Raw genomic sequence first — 21,308 nt, 5'->3', positions numbered from 1 at the left:
TATATACAGTATATATATATATATATAAAATGTCTAATCAACCCCCCTGTAGTACCTCCACGGACCCCCTGTTGAAGACCTATGACCTAGACACCTGTGGATGGACTCGGGTCTGACCTCTGACTTGCTGTTTGAGCTGTTGTAATTTGCGAAAAAACAAAAAAGGATTTGGCTTGGAACAGCACGGAATCGAATTTGTTCCAGCGGCATGCACAATCCCTTTTGTCACACGACTGCAAAAATGATGTAGTGATGTATTTAAACGTACACAGTACACGTTAATTTTTGAAGAAATAACACGTGCATGCAACAGTTTCTAACATGCAATATGTAACAGGTTCCGTTGACCCTCGATTTCTCACACACAAACAACATCATCATCATCATCATCAGAAGCAACACTGAGGCTCTACTCTAAACGGCGCACACGTCAGCAGCAACACTACAGCTCCAGACCAGCATGTGAGCTGTGTACCTTGTTTCCATCAGCTGGGTTGTGGATAACAGTGGTCTGAGGTTCCTGATTTGAGAGGGCCGACAGTAGGATGACAGTGAGTTAGGGAGTAAAAGAGAAGTGACAGAGAAGTATTTAGGAACAAAGATGAAAGCACAAAGACAAGGGAGAGTGGGAAATGGGCATATTCACTATTTGGGGAAAGCGAGTCTTTACTAAAAATAGAGACACTACGGCATACTGACGCACTGTAACACACATGTTATGGGATGATGTGGCAATGGAAGCTTGGAAAATCCGTCTGTACGTCATGGGAAGTGTCTTATTAATCACAGATGAGCAGGTTTTATTCTGACGACGACAACAAACACAGACACCACAGGAAATGATCTGCAAACACACTCCTTATGTGCCTTTCTTGACAAAAAGCCGTAGGACACAGAGCTAAAAACACTCAGGGAAAGGGTTACACAGAATGCAGGAGTTTGACCAAGTGTTCACGACTTCACAGATATCAAACATACACTGATATAAAAAAAAAAAAAAAAAAAATCAATAAATAATAATAAAAAATAAAAAAATCCAAAAGGTAACAGAAGAAAATAGTCAGGGTGCATGTCCCACTACATGTACTGTACATTAATTATAAGCAACGTCAAAATTATTTGCTGTACTCTGGTGCTCTATCAAAGACAGGGAAACACGTTGAGCTATTTCCCAGTGAACTCTACCTCAGTGACTGCACTTTTCTGAAAGAATATAGTGTATATTTACTTCTATTTCTAGGAAATTTGCACTTTTTTTAATTCATTCTTTTAAATTTATTTTTAAAAAATTATTTTAATTAATTCTTTTAGTTTAATTTTATTTCAAATTTATTTTAAAAATAAAATAAAATAAAATTTAAATAAGTTTTTATTTTATTTTATTATTTTTTTTACTAGTGGCTTTCAAGAGTGTTTTTTAAGCATCTATTGATCTATTGTGACTTAAAAAATTCGCTGGTGGATCAATAAAGTCTATCTAAGAGAAACATGGTCCCTACTTTACCTAAACATGTACCGAGTGAACTGTTGTGGATTCCGTTTCTAGTTGCACCAATCTACTAGTTAAAGCCTCTGATAAGCTTTTTCACCATTAACTTCTCATAAATGTAGCAATTCCTGTAACAGTTTCTCTGTTAAATCTCCCATGTTCTAGCACTTTTTTTATGGTTTCAGCTAAGAGCACCTAATTCCTGTACACTCCTCGTTTGAGCCTCTTACAAAAAGCTCATCTCAGCGTCTTCAGCTTAGCACAAAAATGAGCTGCCGCCTCCGCCTATAAACCTTCTCTCAAATCGTCTTTTCCTTTCATGGTTACCTGCATGAAAACAGCCCTAAACAGATAACAGAAATATTACATATATTGCCATCTTTCTACTTCTACAGAAGAGTATTAGCGCCACCCATGAGAAAAAAAAATGAGGTATATTTTTTTTTCCATGGGCAGTGTTTTTGTTTGACGGAGTTCTGGCTGCCTGCGACTTCCTGGATCACAGTGAATCCATCTTTCTCGAAATTTTACTTTCTCTCGAAATGTTACTTTTTCTCGAAATGTTACTTTTTCTCGAAATTTCTCCTTTTTCCCAACATTTTGACTTTTTTCTTGAAATATTGACTTTTTCCTCAACATTTTGACTTTTTTCTCAAAATTGTATTTCGACTGTTTTCTTGACATTTCAACTATTTTCTCATCATTTCAACTTTTTTCTCAAAATTGAATTTCAACTTCTTTCTTGAAATTTTGACTTTTTTCTCAAAATTTCGACTATTTTCTCAAAATTTCGACTTTTTTCTGGAAGTTGTATTTCGACTTTTTCTCAAAATTTTGACTTTTTTCTCAAAATTGTATTCCGACTTTTTTCTTGAAATTTCAACAATTTTCAACAAATTACATGATGAAAAAAAATCTACTTCTTCTCATGTATCTCTTCTGTTCTCTCTTTTACAGAGATGACTAGTAATGGGTTGCTACGAGTCATAGTGTTAGCAGTTCCATCCATGGTACATGAGCACATGCCAAAGCATCCTTTAGTAGGACACTGAGTTGCCCCACGTGCCATTGCGACTGCAATGTGCTTTGAGTAAATGTCATTGGTACTTCACAGTAGTGAAGTAGTACAGATTTGTTTTACACCTCTGACATGAGAGACAGTCTTCTGGAGCTCCTCCACCTTGAGACTTCTAATAATGTCGATGAAATAACAAACCAGCGTTGTCTCCAGTTTGGCTGACAGCAAAACATGTGACATCAGTGTATTAGCCACAGTTGGTATGTAATGACCCTAATGCCATTACAGCCATCATCAACAACAAAGGAGAATGTAGCCCATGTACAGCAATGCGGCAATGCAATAAAACAATCCTAGAAGGTGGTTGTGGACATCTAATGTCACACAACCAGTAAAGATGCATGTTTAAGCTTGATAAGAACATATCACCATCAACAATGAGGTGGCATGGAGTTCAACAAGGTTGTGTGTTCAGGACAGATGGAAGTATGGTACAATTGCATGTATAGTTAGAGAGACGGACAGTCATGCAAACACAGGCAGCAAGGCAGGCAGACAGTGTACCAGAGAAGGAGTGGGGACAGGCTCTTTGGGGCTGGTGACCACATTGGCCTTGTTGTTGATCTGGAGGGACAGAGTGAACAAACAGGTAGACACACGAGACAAGGGCAGAAGTGACAAGACTTAGTGTCCGAACGGTCGCTCTTCAAGCAGCCGCTGTGAAGGGAAGAGTGGAACATTGTGTGTGTGCTCAAGGGTTGCTGTCAGGCGTCAAACAAGTGTCACAAGTTTGAAACCGGATAAAATAAAACTGACTGTTTCTACTATAGACTGTGTATAAATATGGACATGTTGCCATTTCCTTGCATTGGGCAAACTTCTGCTATTTTCCCAGGGATACAGGAGCCTATACTGCAGCCTCCAGGCACCGGGGGGGCTCTACTTGCTTTGGCTTCACACTTTTGAGGAGCTGTTCCACCGTCCATATTTATACAGCTAATTCCTAGCTAAACCATGCTAGAACCATAAAGTGGTCTCTGGTTTCTATTCTGTCGTGTTCTCCTGCCTGCTACACCTGAGTCTTAGAAGGAGATTTTACTCCACATGATATTGATTATTACATATGTTTTCTGCAAAAACCCAAGGCAGAAAGTTGAGAGGAACCTACAAAAGTCATATTTGTGTTTAAAATGTGAGGGATTTACAGACTTTTCATTACTAACAAACACATAAAATGGCAAACGGGGCAAATAGCATGTATTCAATTTGTACCTTTTATAATTATTATAACCAGTTTTATTTGGGCAAGAACACCTTAATGTGCACCGACAACAAGAAAACCTTGATAAGGACGTAATCATAGAGTTGTTCCGTGTGAAGTTCACACACCGTGAAAAAACAGGATAAAAATAACTCATCATTAACAACGGAATGTCCAGTAACAGTTTTCCACAAAGCAGGAAAAAGGAAATGAATCAGAGTCCTGGCCAGCTGCCCGTCACAAGGACCTGCTACCAGTCTGCCGGGATGGAAAAGTACATCGGCATAGCTGTAGTAACACACTCAGAATCTAAGGGTCAAGGAGAAGGGTCACATCTTAATGATTTCCATTAGGAACTAGGTGGGAAAAAAAAGGTTTTAATAATCTTCTCTATGTCTACCATTCGTCCTAGGCTGGGGACACACTATATGACAGTGCATTGATTCGTAGTGATGGGGGATTAATTAGAAGTTAATCAGATGGAAACCAAGCTAGTCAACTAACCTGACCTGCTGTCATTAGTTCAAGACGTTCATCATACGGCAATCAGGCATAACATTATGACCACCCTTCCTAATATTGTGTATGTAGCCTCCAAAACAGTTGTGAGTCATCAGAGAATGGGCCTTCTGAGGGTGTCCTATGGTGTCCGGTAACAGGATGTTGTTAGTGGGGGGCTCCTTGGGTCCTATTGGTTGAGGGGAGGGACCTCTATGGTTCCCCACAGATCCCACAGATACTTGATCTAGTGAATCTGGAGGCCAGGTCAACACCTTGTGGTGTTCTTCATGTTTTTTTTTGAGCTGTTCCTGATGGATGGTGCTATCAAGAAGTGACATTGCTATGGGGTGGAAGGTGCCTGGTCTGGTCTAGATGGGTGCTACATGTTTAAGTAACATCCACACCAATGAATGCCAGGTCCAAAGCTTACCCAGCTTCTTCTTCTTCTACTGCTTCCATCAGTGGTCATAATGTTGTGGCTGATTGGTGAATTTTCTTTCATGTATGTATAATCTCTTTGAAATGGGCCTAAAACGTCAGCCAGGGTAATCAAGCATCACACCGCTGAGGATGCAGCGGGTACCCTGGGGCTCAGGCTACACCACCACACCATCCCAGTGTGGGGTTATTTCACCGTTCAGTCATGCAGTGTCTCCCCAGGAATTTAAATACAACTAGGTTTCTATGGCTGACTACCAACTGCAGATGTCAGTCTGGGTAACAAGCAGCAGCAGCAGCAGCAGCAGCAGCAGCGTGCTCAGGCCTACCCTCAAGGGCTCTGTACCATCCGTCTTCCTTCTCTGCGTTGCAACACAACAAGAGAAACTGAATCTACATCTGAATAACACAATCTGAAACGCTCTCTCGCCTCATTCTCTCTCAGTTTCTCATTCACATTCAGTCAGCATAATCTTTTCCAGTGCATTTGCTCCCCCCTTCCCTCGGAGAATGTCACGTTATTATTAACATCATATTAGTGATTTGTTGGCGACAAGGGTAGTCACCATGAGAAGGAGTAATTACCGTGATTGAAGACAGAGAGAAAAAGAAAGAGGAATGCCACAAGCAGGAAGTAATCAAGAAAGAAGAAGAAGAAGAAGAAGCACACTAGTCATCCAGACAGATTAAAAGGGAAGTGCCTCGGAACTAAAGTTACAATAAAATACATTTGTAGGAGAAACAGGCAAAAATGAGTCGGCGTCATTTAGAAAGTTGCTGATATCGAAAGGAATGCTGGGAACTCTACACAGCTTTTCAGCTTCTTTTAGTCAATTGTTTTGTATTTAAAGGCTTATTTGCAGGATAATCCCTCTCAATAACCACGGTCTTAGCAGCTATCTGGGAAAAAAGAAAAATCCACTATAGAGCAGGGGATTTCTACAAGACCTTCATTCATCTCTGGTTCTGCAACATTGTACTCACACTCACACAAACAGTACGATTCATGTGCACTATTATTTATAGTTTAAATACATTTCCCCACATTGAAGTCAGAAATCTATCTTTTATTTTTTAATATTTAAATAAAAAGGCATACCATAAAAAATATGTTACCATAATGTTAAAATTATTCATTTAAATGACTAAAGTAGTGCATTGCCCATCTGGCATCAATAGACAGTTATTAATAACAAGCTAACGGAGGCAAAACCGTTGACTGATTGTTATATTTACTAAAAGGAGAGAAAATGTAATGAAATATTTTCACAACCGTCTAAACTTGAGTGAATTCATGTAATTTATCTTGAGAAACCATATAATTGCTTCCAGAAAACGCATGTTGCTGCTGCTAAGCTAACTGCCATTCCCCTCAGTAGTGTCAGGGAGGTGGCAGCGGTGAATATCAGAGGATGACATTCTACTAGGACTTAAAACTAAAAACCCACAGGGAGATATGGCTAAAGCTTGTTACACACTCAGCGAGAAATTTGTTCTCGTTCATGTGAACGTCAAGGGTCGAACTCCAGGGAAGTCCTCATAGGCCCCTCCCACTGCAGCATAGAAGACAGCAATCTTACGTCACTGATAAGGCCACGCCCCCTCGTTGTGTATCATTCTTCGGACAATTCAAAAGGTAAACTGAGATTTTCTATGAAATGACAAAGATGACACTGACAGTGGATATGTGTACATGTGTCAAACGGACTATATGGACATATGGCCCCTATTTTTCTAAGTTTTTCTACGTAACATCGCCGATTCTCGCTTGGCAACGACATTACGACATTATTTACGTGTCTGCCTGATTAACGTTAGCCATTTCACCCATCTTCCAGCCGACAAATGCTAACAACGCAAAATAAATGCCGGCTACGAGGGGATTTGTATTTACCGCCAGTGGTTTGTTTTCATCCAAAAAGGGGCGTGGCCTTGGTTGCTACCATCATCTATACACCACAAGTGCAGTTGTTTGAGCTGCTGCTAGCATTTCCCATTTCCAATAATAGTAACCAGGCACCCCACAGGAAAAAAGTTCTGTCTGGTCAATGTGCCGAGAGCAAACTAGGAGAGCTCTCAAACAAGGGCTGAAAGAACGAATACGTGACAGCCTTAAGAATTATCATTAATTTTTATAATTTAGATGAATTATCTAAAGAAAAAAAAATAAATGACTGTGTTGAAAGGAGAGAAAGAAAGTCTGGCTCATCAAAACCCTAAAAAAAGGCTGAAATTGAATCCCAGAGCTAGAAGCAGCATTTATATATAGCTTATACACACTCTTTCTGGTTGTGTCAATGGAGAACTTTCATCTCATGACAACTGAGTGGAGAACAACAGTGAAGTGAAGCTCATCTCCCACCAGTTACTCATTATTTAATCATCAGTTATTAGTTTCCAACCTTAGCTCAGTCCTCCTCCTTATTTCACACACACCGACAAAGCAGAGGAGGAACGATACGGTGGGAGGGGGGTGATATCTGTCGAAACCACTCAGAAAAGCTAATCCCCTCCCAAGCTCTATTCGCATTTAAAGACCAAAACGTGAACATGAAACCGAGGATTCTGTGAGACCTGCACGGCCCCGGTCTGTAAAACGACCAGTGAATTGCATTTTTATTCAGGAGCAGAAGCTGGAAAAGTGAGGACGGGGAGGGAAGTTGTACTTACTTTGACACCATCTGGTTTTTTGTTCAGCAGGCTCTTGGCTGCTGTAGAGAAAAAAGGATAACAATGCACGGAAATCAGTGGCGAGCACAGAACGCAAACACTCACGCATGCACACAAACACACAAGGTCTTCTCAAGGCTGGCCAATTACTAGCATTAGTGGCTAGCATTGGAAGCAGAAGAGAAAAATGCAAATTACTTCGGCAGGAGAAATAAAACTTGGTGAATCATTAGTCTGGAACATGCATTTAGATTGTTGTGATAAAACTAGAGGAGATGGAGTCAGGGCAGCAGTGCTGCTCCTTAGCTATTCCTCGCTTTTCTCTGCCCACTTAAGTATCTTTTATCTCAAACAATCCACAGACAGAACCACTTCTGATTTATTACGAGTTAGCTGGAGTTACGTGAGCGGAGATTCTTTTTCTTTAGAACTTATCGGTCTAACTTTCAGTTAGCATGCAAGGACAGTCTGAGAGATGGATGATCGGTAGAGGGAGGGAGAACTGAACGGAGGGGGGTGGGAGGTGGGGGGGTTTGGGGGCTTTGAGGTTTATTTGCAGGAGGGATTATCAAACCATAAGACATGTGCATGTTTAGTAATCGATAGAGGCTTTGCAGTGACATCAGAGATCTCTTGGCGGCCATATCAGGAGGCATTTAAAAGGCGACAGTGTAATATCCAGCAGGGGCGTCACAATGTTTTACAGGCAGGGGGGGCTCAGGCCCCAGTCTGCTTTTAAACACATTGCAACAACAAACACCAACAACAGTGACCATTAATAACATAGAGGCATGACTTTCACTTGTTCTGAAGTCTCTGGTTGCATTTTCAAGCTCTGAAAAATATTACTTTCCTTTAATTAAATATTAATGAGTGGAACTGGATTGGATAACGACGCACTATTTAAAAGCATATTCTGACCATTGAATTTGTCGTCACTTTTTTTTGCCAAAAATAAATAGATAAATAAAATAACACAAAGTTAGCCATAGCATAGGCCTAACAGGTCTTAGATAGCAGTGTTCAGTATTTAGCCATAGCTATGATTCAAACTAGCTTGAAGCCAAATTTATAGGCACGCTAGCTAACTAAGGCTAACACAAAAAATACAATTAATTGCGATTAAATAGCATTCATTTTTAATCTATATTAATATTGTGCAATATTGTATTTTGACACATCATTATTAAAATGTTCACACTATTATACAGATTCAGACAATATAAATCCTGAAGCTGTTTGATGTTTATTTTTATCTGTTCATAAGCGCTACAGCTCAAAAATTATAATATTATAATAATTAGAATAATGATTATAATTATAATAATTATAATATATATATTTGTAGATATGTTATTATGTGATAGATTTAGATATTTGTGTACTATATTTATATATACATATATTTGTATATATAATGTGTAAATTTGTGTATCTTACAAATTGAATGACTAGCAATGGTTAGAAAATGGCTACAAAATGAGATATTATATATATAGTATTATAGTATTTTATTGTCTACTACTACAAAAAAAGATGAACCGTGCAGTTAATAATATTTATCACAAATGTGTGTTTTGCTGGATATTTTGAGGCGTCACATTCCAGTTAGCGTTAATCAAGAAATTAGATATTTATCACATTAGATGTTGTTATTATTATATTGAGATCATTTCCTTGTGCAGTTCGCACAAAAACAACACAGAGTCTCTAAAATCCCCAGTTCCCAATCTGATCAAGCCTCAGTGAAGAATAGAGCCCCGCTCCACAGCAGGGGATTTCAGTGATGTGGTCGACTAGTCTGCTGGCACAGTAAACACGGAACAAAGTGTTTGTTTCCCCTCCGATTTGGCCACCAAGGGGATACCCTGTGTGGGCTGAAAGCTCTATGCCGGTGCTTGGACAGACATGACGCGCCTCAGAGCCAAACCAGGCGCTGTGGTTTAGTGATAGCTACGTGAGGGGGGCTCTTACCTTACACGCGAGTTACCACACAAGAGGAGGAAGGAAGAAAAACAAAAGTAAACACTAGGGCTATAAATATATATATATATCAATATATATTGATTCGACACTGTCAGGCTAGAGACGGCAAAAACTAAACTTAAGGAAATGAGAGATGGTGAGCTACGCTGTCATTTGTCATAAAGAAACACAATCAATACTGTTTAGAGTGAGGTTTGCCCTTTAGAGGGACCTTTAAATGGGACCGTATCGATCCGTATGGACGTTCAGAAGGAGGGACAGGTGGAGCTAAATGGGATCTAAAGGCCAGAGAGTAGCGTCTTAAACAATAACCGGACACGTAATAAAAGACTGGAGGGCGACATCAATAGTGATATTTCAAGCGCCACTGTCAGTACTTCAGGGAGACCCGGAAAGAAATGTGGCAATCAGCCGGCAGCCTTCAGGGAAGCTGGTTCAGTCCTACCTGAGAAGTTGCGAGTGGCGAGCATAGTAGTCAGGATAGCACCCTGGAGAGAGAGAAACAAACTTCTATATTTACACAGGCTAATAGACAGGTTAATGATTCAGTGTTCTGCTCTCCAGGGCAGGATGGGGTACATTTGTGTAGCGTTACGTAAAGAAACACTCACCTTGAGTTTCCTTCTAGCGTTGAACTTCTTGAGGCACTCCACGGTCTCCTGCCTGTGCATCATGGACGCCACAGTGGAGCGTTGCTGTGAACACGGACCAGACACTTGGTAAGGAGAAGGTGGCCAAGTGGCAGACGTGCAAGTGGGTTAGTGCGACACCTACGCAGATCCAGGGGTGTTTGAGTGCGTCCGTGGCCGTGACTCTCTTGGATGGGTTGATGGTCAGCATCTTGTTGATCAGGTCTTTGGCATCTGGGGTCACTGTGTCCCACTCTGGAGAAGGGAACTGTTGGAGGAACGAAATCACGGGAACTATTTACAGTGTCCTACAGTGTACAGAAATCATTCCCTATAAACAACTGCATTAAATTAGATTAATGCTCATTATAAATGCAAGTAAATGCAGTTATTTTGACTAAACGTAGACTGAAACAAAGGTACGATGTAATGCAGGATCTCCACCACTGTTTCAGAACCAAGAACAGTGCTGGTTTTAGTGTGTGCTTTATGACTATGGCTTCACCCTGACGTTAGCTTCCATGTCTGTTATAATCTCTGATAATAAAGGAAAATAAGGACATTGGTGATTAGGAAATACACTCGACTCTGAGCAGCTCCTTATAAATCAGCACCACCACATTATTAATTAACCACATGTTGACTTTATACTTTATCTAATCAGAATCACGCTTGTTCACTCATATTAAATACTTCTATTTGTTATTCCTTGATTTGATTTATTTATTATTTAACTAACGGCTACAACGTAGATTACTAATGTACAGATTAGAGATCCACTGATATATCGGGCCAATATTTGCGTTTTTTTTTACTGGTATCAGCACTGGCCAATATGTATAGTATAAATCATTGCAGTTTATCAAGTGGCCACTAGAGGCTGGTACCAAATGGGCAAAACCCCTTAAATCCCCAAATTAAAAAGCCTAACTTTACAGCATTATTAAACATGTTTACAGCCTGTCCATATTTGGAGTATCTGAGTATGGACGCCCACTTTGGGTTTCATTTTCAAGATTCAAAATCTAATGGGTGACCACATGATGGGTTTGTCCATAGTACATACAGTCAATGCTGCAGACCCGTGCAGCCCATACATTGCCCCTCTCACACTAGCAGCGTATGTGCAACTGGAAGCTGGAAGTCTTTACTTGTAACATTTGTTATTAACATGTCATTTTTTTATCATGTAAATGTTGGGAGAAAAAGCAGTATCAGCTCCAAGTATCGGCTCAGAAAAATCAACAGCACATCAGCCAAGGCTGAAAAAATCGGTATCAGCCCTGAAAAACCTGTATCAGCCAATCTCTAGTACAGATATCACTTACGGTACATTTTTCTTACCAGGTGATCATTTCTAACAGCGGTTGTGTTTTTTTTTTTTCTGAAAGAATGAGGCAAAACTACACCGACACAGGAGCAGCCCTGCTGAGAAGGAGGTCTTTAATGTGAGTAAGGAAGTGTTGTGTGTTCACGACCGAAGGAATGTGGTCTAAAGCGATCCAGACCACCTCCAAATGTGGTTGTAGATATCAGACATCTCCCAAATGTGTCCTGGGTGTGTTCACACCTGCACTCTAGCACTCTATTCCCCAGGACGGACGCTATGTGAGGTCTAAAAGAAGCCCAAGACCAAAACATTCATAGTGCACTGTTCTTTCAGAGCAGACAATCCACTTTTCAAAGATTTGACCCACGCAGTTACAAGCTTTAATATTTGTGGAGGTTTTTAAGTTTGGGATTTTGGCGTAGCATATCAGTACCGATCTATCTTACCCTAGTTTTAGCTTCTTAATATGTGGTCACTTTGTGACTAAATAATAAAAAAATATGGTCTATGGCTTAATGAAAATGTATTATTTTATATTTGTTTTAACAAAAAGAGAGGGAACATCTGGAAAACTCACGTCATACGCCCCAGCTTTAATCTGCTGGTAGAGTCTGTGCTGGTCCTCGTCCCAGAAAGGAGGATATCCCACCAGGAGGATGTAGAGGATCACACCTACACACATCAACACACATAGAGGTTGGTTAAAATTAATCTAGGAAGACTTCTCCAAATATTTTTAAAATCACAGTTAATTTTTCACAAAATTTCCAGAACCTCAGCAAGAAAATGCAAATAAATACCGGTTTCTATACACTGTGGGACTTTTTGCATCGCGCTGAACAAGCTTTTTTAATCTAGATCTAAAACAGATAAAATTCAAAACTCCAAACCTCGGGTCGTGTCAAAGACAGAAGAGCAACATGAATAAAACAAGACACAGAGCAGTACGTGTAAGTTGTTTTATGTGTTACCTCTGGGAAAATTTCATTTAATATTTAATTTGATATTTTAGTATCCGCTCCAGTTCATGTACGCTATCTTTTAGTTATTTGTTTTTCTTTAACTGCAAACCTTTCCAGTTTTGTCAAGGTAAAATTTTTCATTCCCAGTAACTTTTTTAAAAAAAAAAAACTTTTTTAACTTTTTTTTTGTTAAAAATTGCAAATGCCAACATTAAACATGTGACATTATGACTTAATTATTAACAGCTTCTCAAAAGTGAAGCCAAAGCAAGTAGAGCTCCCCCTTTTGGCTGGAGGCTGCAGTCATAAGCTCGACCCCCTCAATGTTAGCGGATGGGACTGAACTAAACCACTAAGGTACACATCAAATAATTTTTTCAAGGATGGTTTCTGTCATTTTAGGTAGTTAACATAATGTTGATGCATGTTCAAGTGTTGATTTTTTGGATAAGTTTCGCTTTAGCTAGTTATCTGACACTATAGAAACAGGATGTGACGTAATGGCGACCACCTGTTGCCATGCCAACCGATTTGCAGCGTTGTAAAAAGGAAAATATAAGTTCAGTGTATAATCCAACATTTCTTTGTAACTGGTTGACATAGACCAGAGCGTAGTGTCAATTAAACGAAAAAGCCAGTGAGTCTGGAGGATGTGTGGGCGGGGCATTGATATTGGGGCTCCGCCCTTGGGCCGTCTGCAAGGAAGTGAAGACAGGTCATCCATATTTATATACAGTCTATGCTTTGCACCAGCAGTGGTGGACTCGTGTCCTAAACACAGAACAGTGTGATAGCAGACACAGTGTAAGTGCTTGTGTGTGGCCAGGAGGACTGGTTTTGATTGGCTGGCCAAACGCCAGGAAAACATGAAAGCCTCTCTATCTGACGATGAGACGGTCTGACCGCAAACGAAACACCCCGGCTTATGGTTGCTGTGGACACAGTGAGTCAGCACAGGTGTGTTTAAAGGAGCACGAGTGTGTGTTTTCAACAGTGAGTGTGTCTGACATATCGAGCCCAGGTGGCCTGGCCCATCAGAAGTGTGTGTAATGAGCACATCAGCAATGATTAATTCAAGAGGTTGGCCGTCTGTGCTCCTCTGTGGCGCAGCAGTAGTAGCAGATAAAGGCCTGAATGAAATGGTAGCAAACTAACAACTGGATCTGAATTAAAAATAACAGCAGCCAGGTGAGAGGACTGTTTCTGGTAACAAAGAAAATGGAAAATGTGGGATATGGCAATTATCTTGTTAAAAGAAACAAGAAGAAAGTTTCCCAGCAAAACGGTGACCATCACAGGATGGTCATGATGTTATTTACTTCTCTGGTCATAATCTTGTGGCTGATCGGTGTATTTCTCCATCCACAGCTGTCTTAGTTTCATGAATTCACCACATCAGAACTTCCACGTGAGATTTTATGTGTCAAATCTGAAATTCTGGGAATTTTCAGACAGGTTTCTACCAAACCCTTATTTATTCTCATGGTGAGAAGGAAACCTTACCACAGGCCCACATGTCCACAGGCTTGCCATAGGGCTCTTTCCTCAGCACCTCTGGAGACAGGTACCCCGGTGTTCCAGCGAAGCCTGAAAAACACACAAGCATTAAAAAAAAAAAAAAACTAAAACAGCAAAAGCTCCTGTGTGTAGAAATCCATCAAAAGCTCATCAGGACGGCTTCCTAAAAAGCCAGACGTTTCACAGGAGCTGAGGAAAAATGGTCCCGTAAATGGAGGTTTATGAGGTGAGAGAAAGAAAAAAACACCAGAGCGCCGTTTAGCTTGTGACCAGTAACGAGCAGCCTAATTTTAAAACTACCTCAAAAGCCCTGAGGGCAGTGAGACACAGTAGAAGTGGTAGTAAAGTCAAAAGACAAAGTGGACCGGTTCCAGACGGAGGAGGCGGCACCGGGGGAATAGGCTAATTATCTGAGCTCTACAGGGGATAGTGACAGAGAACAGGCCTGATATCTGTTCAATTCAAGAGCTGAGACAAGAGCCGACAGCAGTGGCACACCTCGTCCCCTCAGACAGGTACAGCGTCCCCTCAGACAGGGACAGGGCTCTGATGAGACACTGGCACAGTTGTAGGATCTCCATTTGATTTAGATGTGTAAAGAAATAAAATTCTGCTTTTTTTCCTGCATAAGTCTCTTAAACCACTTCAGCCCTTTACACAGCAACCAACAATTAAATCATTTTGAGGATATTAACCCTTTAAATTTACTTTAAATTTAATTTTTATAGGAAAAAACTCAAAACATTAGTTGTTTCCATAAAACTGATGTTAAGAAGCTGGGGAATTTTTTTTCAAATCAGTCTTGAGTATGGCCAAGATGTAAAAGAATTGCGATAAAAACATAAAAGATTCATGTTATTTTCATAAATCTCTTAAACTACTTCAGTACTTTACAAAACTACCATCAATTAAATTATTTTGTAGATTTTAATCCTTTAAATGCCAGTTTAATTACTTAAAAGGGGGGGGTTAGGGGGGGACTGTTCTTATTTTCAGTTTTTGCAACAACAATTGATTGTTGCAAAGACTGTCTTTAAATTGTTAAACATTTTTCATGAACACATTCACAAATGTTCATTGTAAAAGGAATCATCTTCATATGCACAAGTATCGATATTGGGATGATATTAGCCTTGGTATTACTTGGTACCGGATCAAAATTAAAAATAGTGGTATCGCACATCCCAGATTATCTTGAAACAATAGTGCGTAAGTCAAAGTACTGGATACAATGATACAGTAAGTGAACAGTCTTTAGAGCGGGGTCTTAAAAAATATATATATATTTTTTCTTCATCTTCAAGATCTGATATGGATTCATAAAATCCCTGGGTTGGTTTTTAAAAACTCATTTCCTGCTCCTCTACCTGCAGTCTCCCGGTATTGGTTTAGATCATTTTCTTCTGGCCGGTTAAATGGAACCAAGCATGTCTGAAAGAGCAGGTTTCTAACAGCAAACAACGGGGAAACCAGCTTATGTTGCTCCAGGAAGAGACGAGTCATGAACTGGGTTGGGACATCCTGGAACTAGCGAACCTCAGCGAATCCAACTCATGCAACTCAGGCCTTAAAAATTCTGCTGTTAATGTGTTTTTGAAACATTTATAACGAGATCTAAAAAGGTTGGCAGGAATAATGTTTTCATGAATAAAAATACACCCTCAAACAGAGCGACCTGGGACTGTTACACGTTACAAGGGCATCGGAGGATAATATATTTCAGATGAATGAATATTCAAAACACACAAAGAGAGGAGTACTCACCGAACCATGCCTGCTGGTCTCCCTGCACTTCGATGGCCAGACCAAAATCTGCTAGTTTAACAGCCGCTCCCTTCAGCTTGCTGGCTAAGAGCAGGTTCTCAGGCTTGGAGGGTTAAAGGAACACAGAAAGAAAACGTTCAATCTCTCAGATTAACACCAATTTAGAAATAACAATAAAAATGGCTGAAGTACAGGCTGAAATTGTTTGGTTACTGGCAGCTAAAAGGCTTTTACAACTAGAGGGCGGGTTATTACGGTGCGCAGTAACACTGAGGACTGGCGTTAGTGTGTTTGAGCGTTCAGCAGGTCAGGCTAATGGCTAGAGAGCTAGAGGCCAGCGGTCGCAGCTCAGCAGTCCGACAGATAACGTGTTGAGCCCCGGCTACGTTCAGGTTCAGTCAGGGTGGATGGTGGCGGGCTGCACTCGAACGGGCCGTGCACACCATTCGAGGTGACTCATGCCAAAGGCCAGGAAACGTTCAGAGAGGATGAATAATGCATTTGCTGACATTTTCAAAGCAGTTTCCTTGATGAAGTCAAGAAGGAGAATAGTCAAACAGACTGAGCCGAACAATAAACAATAACAACATTAACAAAAGGAGGAGGCCGCTGTTGATCATGAGGGGCCACAGTTTATTCCAGTGACTCCTGATCATGGCAGCATTAGTGTGCCGTGAGAGATCGTCACAGAGTTTTTCTCCCTGTGTCTGCATGGGTTTTGTCCGGGTACTCCGGTTTCCTCCCACCTCCTAAAACACATGGCTGTTAGGTTAACTGGTGACTCTAAGGTGGACCCTAGGTGTGACTGGTTGTTTGTCTCTGTGGTGGACCCCCACGACCCTAGTGAGGATAAGCTGTAGTAGAAGATGAGATGATAAGTCTTCCTTCGTCCATGCCAGTGACGTATAGTGACAGGCAGAGCAATTAAATGCTCTGCCACTAGATGGCAGAAGGTAGATAATTAACCTGTCTATCTACCTGTCAGAATAAGTCATGACGCTTCCTTGGAGTGAGACGGCGGTGATAGAGATGGATAAATACTGGAAAAGAAACCCGAAGTGGGTCCTGGAGAAAGTTCTGACCCAGATGAAAGTCCTTGTATGAAAGCAAGAAAAGCTCAAGACAATACGGTGAAGGTTCTCTTTCCTATGGATTTACTTTTACCGGGGGACCAACCGAGCCAAGTGTACCACTGCATGGCATGGATGGAAGAGGTGTGCTAAGCTTTTGCGCGGTCAAACATGCGTGGGTGGTTCATTCGAGCTTCGGCGCCTTACGGGACAACTGCCCCTAGTGTCCTAGTATAAGTGCACCCTACAGTACCATGGTTCCAAGCAAACTTAAAAGCCATCTCCAAACCAAATGCTCGTAGATGATTGTAAAGTATGCATCAACTACCTAAAATGCAGAAACCATCCTTGAAAAAAATTATTTATTTGTTATCCACTAAAAGAGAGATCTAAACTCCATCCACCAGGGGGAGCTCCACTTGTGTTCCATCTTTATACAGCCTATGGCATGTACACACAGTCCCAGAATGAATGAATGAACGTATGGCTCATCATGCACCGCCTACACCTCGTCCACTCAAACATTTTTTAATACTGCTCATGCTCTTCATGCATGCCATTCACTGAAATCAATCAGCTGATATTCATTTGTCAAGACTACTTGAGTACGTTATGTATATGTTCATGAGAATTCTCACAGTCATGCAGCTCAGGAGGTCATGCCGCTGGTAAAGGACGAGCAGGAGGTAAGGCGAAACGAAGGAAGAGCTGGGTTAAATGTGTCCTTTATTAATATGCAGTCATTGCTAATGCTATCTAAAAGATAAAAACACAGTGGCCCCAAACACAGTCCTGGGAAACAACCATGTACCCTGGTGGGAAGCGAAAGAGGAAGATAAAGGAAAAGGATATAGGGGGCAGTGTAAGTTTTGACTTGGATTACATCAGGTATCTTGATGCTAACCATCCTGACAAGTATCAATATTCACTACCACCAAACCAAAAGGCCAGATTGTGGATTCCACATCTATGCATCTGCACAGAACAGTTGTATTAAGTTGTATCCACAACCAAGTTTTTATGCACAGGTGAAGTACACAGCATGCGTTCAAGACTACACTTGACTACTGAAATTTGGTCCTGGAACCCCCAGACTGGGTTGTATGCTCGGTTTGGATCATTTCTCAATTGTCGACAGCAGCATTGGGGTTCGTCTTTGACTGCTCTCTGTTTTCCAGGATGATCCCTGATGACCACACTGTTGGCTTGTTCACAGCCACTTCTTTGCAGCAACAAAGCTCTTATTTCTTGCCCAGCTGGACCATTGTCAGAGTTGAGAAGTGGGAGGAATGATTTCAGGTTGACCCAGGCAGTGTGTGACTATTATGTGACTCACAGCTACGCTCCCAATTTTAACATCAAAGCTTTTTTTTTTCTGGACTGTGTCAGAAAAAAAAAATACTTCTTTTATTTAAAAATCAGATTAAAAATAACTTTCAATTCCATTTACAAGAAAGTTAACTACTGAGGAAACTGGTAGACAGTCACGGTCTGTTTTAGATTAACTCAGTAACTATGAAACACTTTGAATTTACACAGGCTGTTGGGAAATTGTTGCGTTCAGAACGATACGTTAAGAGGTCAGACTTCCAGGTGAAATGTGCTTTCATTTCTGGGAAAAGCTGAAAGCTGTACGATTCTAGTGTTTCCGTGTTAGGCAATAAAGAGGAACTGAAAGTTTAAAAAAAGAAAGTGAAATTAAATGAATGAGCCCCTGTTTTACAAAAATGGGTAGTAATATCACAATAAAACAGGGTGGTAATAAGACTGTTGGGCCTTTATGGACACTCGGATCCCTGTTATCTGTTAATGGATTGTTTCTTTGTTTTATTTCTCATGAATGAATTCAAATGGCTTTCAATTTCAAACCAGTGTGGCTTTTTGGCCTTGCTGAGGTTGACTTGAGGTTTCGTCGGCCTCATGCATGCAAACACCACCAAACATACAGGGCTGATACCCAGAAAGATTTCAGTGACGCTGCCCAGCTGTTGTGTCAACATAAAGTACACAACACCAACATATACCTCTGCAGCTTTCTGCATTTGTGCACAAAGTACAGTTCATATCAGCCTGATCTGGATCCATGCTGCTAGTGTGTTGTAGCTGTAATCGGATTCTGTCTAATACACTCAGCCCTAAACTAGATAAACTAGATAGAATTACTGGTCTGCTAAAGCAGCCTCGGGGGTTCTGCTCTGGTCTGAAGGACCACTACTGTTATTGATACAGTACAAACACTCACAGCCAAGATTTCACACACACAACTGAGACTAAAGTGAAAGGGCAAATAAAAACAGTGTCTTAAGCCTTATTTGGACTAGTTTTACTCACAGACTCTATGAATATGGACGACGTCTCACTATTCCCTTGCACTGGCTAAACTGACGCTATACGGAATAAAGGCTGTACGCTATACGGAAGAAGTCATGATGTCAGATCCTGTTTCTATACTGTCAAATAATTACCTATAACTGTAAAACTGATGCTTAAACATCAGCAGCATTATATTAACTCCATCGAACAAAAAAAAACATCCCTGAAAAAAGGTGAAGCATGTGAAGCATGCTGCAGCCTCCAGACACCAGGGGGAGCTCTACCGGCTTTGACTTAACTTTTCAATGTATTTGTCTTGTAAATGAGTTTCCTGTGTAAAAGTTGTCTGTTAAAACAAAAAAACGACACAGATGTAACACTTTACTGCACGCTACTGGGGGAACAACAAATGCTATTTGCATCTCTGGAGAAAGTTATGTGAAATCTGAACATCAACTGCTGTTACATAACTCAGCATCTGTTGAGATTGAAGGTTGGAAAAATGACAAAAAATAAAACAAAAATGAATAAACATTAGGGGTTGTGAAGTTATGCTGCAAGAAAAGAATTTACAGTCACTGGAAGAAAGCAGAAATGAAACCATTTGTAAAGTTGGCGTTGCAACTGGACAGCTCCAATTTCATGGTACACCCGCCTCCAGTGAGAAAAGGATGGTCTGACATCGACCTATATGGGAGCGTCTCATCTCTGCTTAAATGCTGGACGCTACTGGAAATGAAAATGGTGAGAAGATGGACAGGACCATAGGCTTCAAGTTGCTTTTTGGGGTCACGTAAGCCTAACCCTAGTGCTAACCATTAACCCTAACCCTAACTATAGCCCTAGCCATAAACCCTAACCAGTTTTGACAGGGAGGAAGACCGTGTGGATACTCTGATTCATTCTAAGGGGAAAAGGGCTCTATGTGCTGTGCACATCCTTGACATCAGCATGCAATAAATCCACGTAAACCCTTTAAAGGCAGCTGCATGTCTCCCTTCATGGACTCTCAACCAAAACCATTATCTGGAGAAACAAAATCACACAAACACACACAACATGGCTGCTTTCCATAGTGCGTCTGCTCTGCAGCGGGCCTATTTGTTTTGGTTGTATTTGTTTGTCTTTGTGTTCCTGCACTGAGCCGTGGCAGCTGCCTGGCAACAGCCAATGGGAGCGCGCGGAGAGGGGCGGCCGGCAGATGCAAAATGCGAGCTTATTATTGCCCAAGGTAAACCAAACCTCAGACACACCTGGTTCATTTGATTGGCAAATTAGAGCTCTGGGATCAAACCCGCAGTGAAGGGGGGGATGGACAAAAACAGCATTAGAGATGGGGAATAAAAAGAAAAAAGAAAAAAAAAATGACCGCTGTGGGTGTAACGCTTGCTAATGTCCAAACTACAAAATTATTTAACAGTGTTGAGGCACTTGAATGGACTCATAGAGAGTGGTTATAAATAACCTCAAAAGGCAAAACAGGTTTATGACCCGAAACGGAAAGATAAAATAATATTTATTGCAGGAAAAAGGCACAATTTAAATAAATTATTGCACTAAATGACCTGTAGAGTGGCAAAAGTCTTTAAATGCAGCCATTTGTTCCTACATTATCATCGAAGAAAAAAATGGAATCAGGCCGAGCCGTGAATAAAAAGAATTATAGCGTAGTTCTCGGTGTACAGTTTGTATTGTTTTATATATTTATTCCTTAAAAGTGTCTTGTTCTTGCACGTCATGCTGCTCACATGTTCTGAATCTGAATGGGAGAGTCACAACCGTTCCCAAGAGTAGCCACGGGGCCGGCGTCTTATTTTCAGGCCAATTAACATATTTCTGTAGTCTTTGTCAGGGCAGTCGCCTGAAACATGACACCGCAGGAGTTGGAAGGCGCCAGGAATGTATGTAAGACAAGTTTAAAACAAGCCCAGGCTGAGTAGAGTTGTATATCCATGTGAAAAAGAAGGAAACCAACAGCGGGTGTGTGAGAAGCCATGGGACAAATAGTCTTTTCAGGCTGTGCATCTACTTACCTTGAGGTCGCGGTGGACCACGCCCATCTGGTGGCAGTGGAGCACGGCCTCTAGGATCTGCTGAATGCAATGACTGCATGCAAACACCAGGGGGCCATGGGTTAGTGACAAGCTACTGCACGCTATCAGTGGCTGTGAGCTCGCTTTGACACTCAGGGAGTAGCTGGACGTGATGGTGGATAGAGAAAGAACAGAGGATCCAGACTAGCCGGCCCAGATGCCATAAAAGGTCCATTTATTACAGTTTATTAACTGTTTCTGTGACAGGCTCAGAGATGGGGGGTGGGCAAAAAGAAAAGCAACAACAACATCAACTGTTGCTGTAG

General features: G+C 41.0%; 1 protein-coding gene across 22 annotated transcripts in view; it reads right to left on the bottom strand.

The window, feature by feature from the left end:
• The window catches only part of camk2d1 (calcium/calmodulin-dependent protein kinase (CaM kinase) II delta 1), a 91,336-nt gene that overhangs the window by 10,763 nt on the left and 59,265 nt on the right, over positions 1 to 21,308 (bottom strand). For 3 of the 22 annotated variants that reach the window (XM_047568312.1, XM_047568275.1, XM_047568293.1), the window contains exons 6-13: positions 20,983 to 21,055; positions 15,567 to 15,669; positions 13,788 to 13,871; positions 11,900 to 11,994; positions 10,138 to 10,260; positions 9,975 to 10,058; positions 9,809 to 9,851; positions 7,378 to 7,418 (exon numbers count right to left, since the gene is read on the bottom strand). In XM_047568312.1, coding sequence (XP_047424268.1) covers positions 7,378 to 7,418; positions 9,809 to 9,851; positions 9,975 to 10,058; positions 10,138 to 10,260; positions 11,900 to 11,994; positions 13,788 to 13,871; positions 15,567 to 15,669; positions 20,983 to 21,055 — 646 coding nt within the window. Of the gene's footprint in view, positions 1 to 475; positions 521 to 3,071; positions 3,132 to 7,377; positions 7,419 to 9,808; positions 9,852 to 9,974; positions 10,059 to 10,137; positions 10,261 to 11,899; positions 11,995 to 13,787; positions 13,872 to 15,566; positions 15,670 to 20,982; positions 21,056 to 21,308 lie in introns of all 22 variants that reach the window. The other 19 variants (XM_047568335.1, XM_047568283.1, XM_047568325.1 and 16 more) reach the window with 11 other exon arrangements.

The sequence above is a fragment of the Mugil cephalus genome, chromosome 1 (genome assembly GCF_022458985.1).
Source record: "Mugil cephalus isolate CIBA_MC_2020 chromosome 1, CIBA_Mcephalus_1.1, whole genome shotgun sequence".
Classification (NCBI taxonomy): domain Eukaryota; kingdom Metazoa; phylum Chordata; class Actinopteri; order Mugiliformes; family Mugilidae; genus Mugil; species Mugil cephalus.
This window is presented reverse-complemented; position numbering and strand designations above follow the sequence as displayed.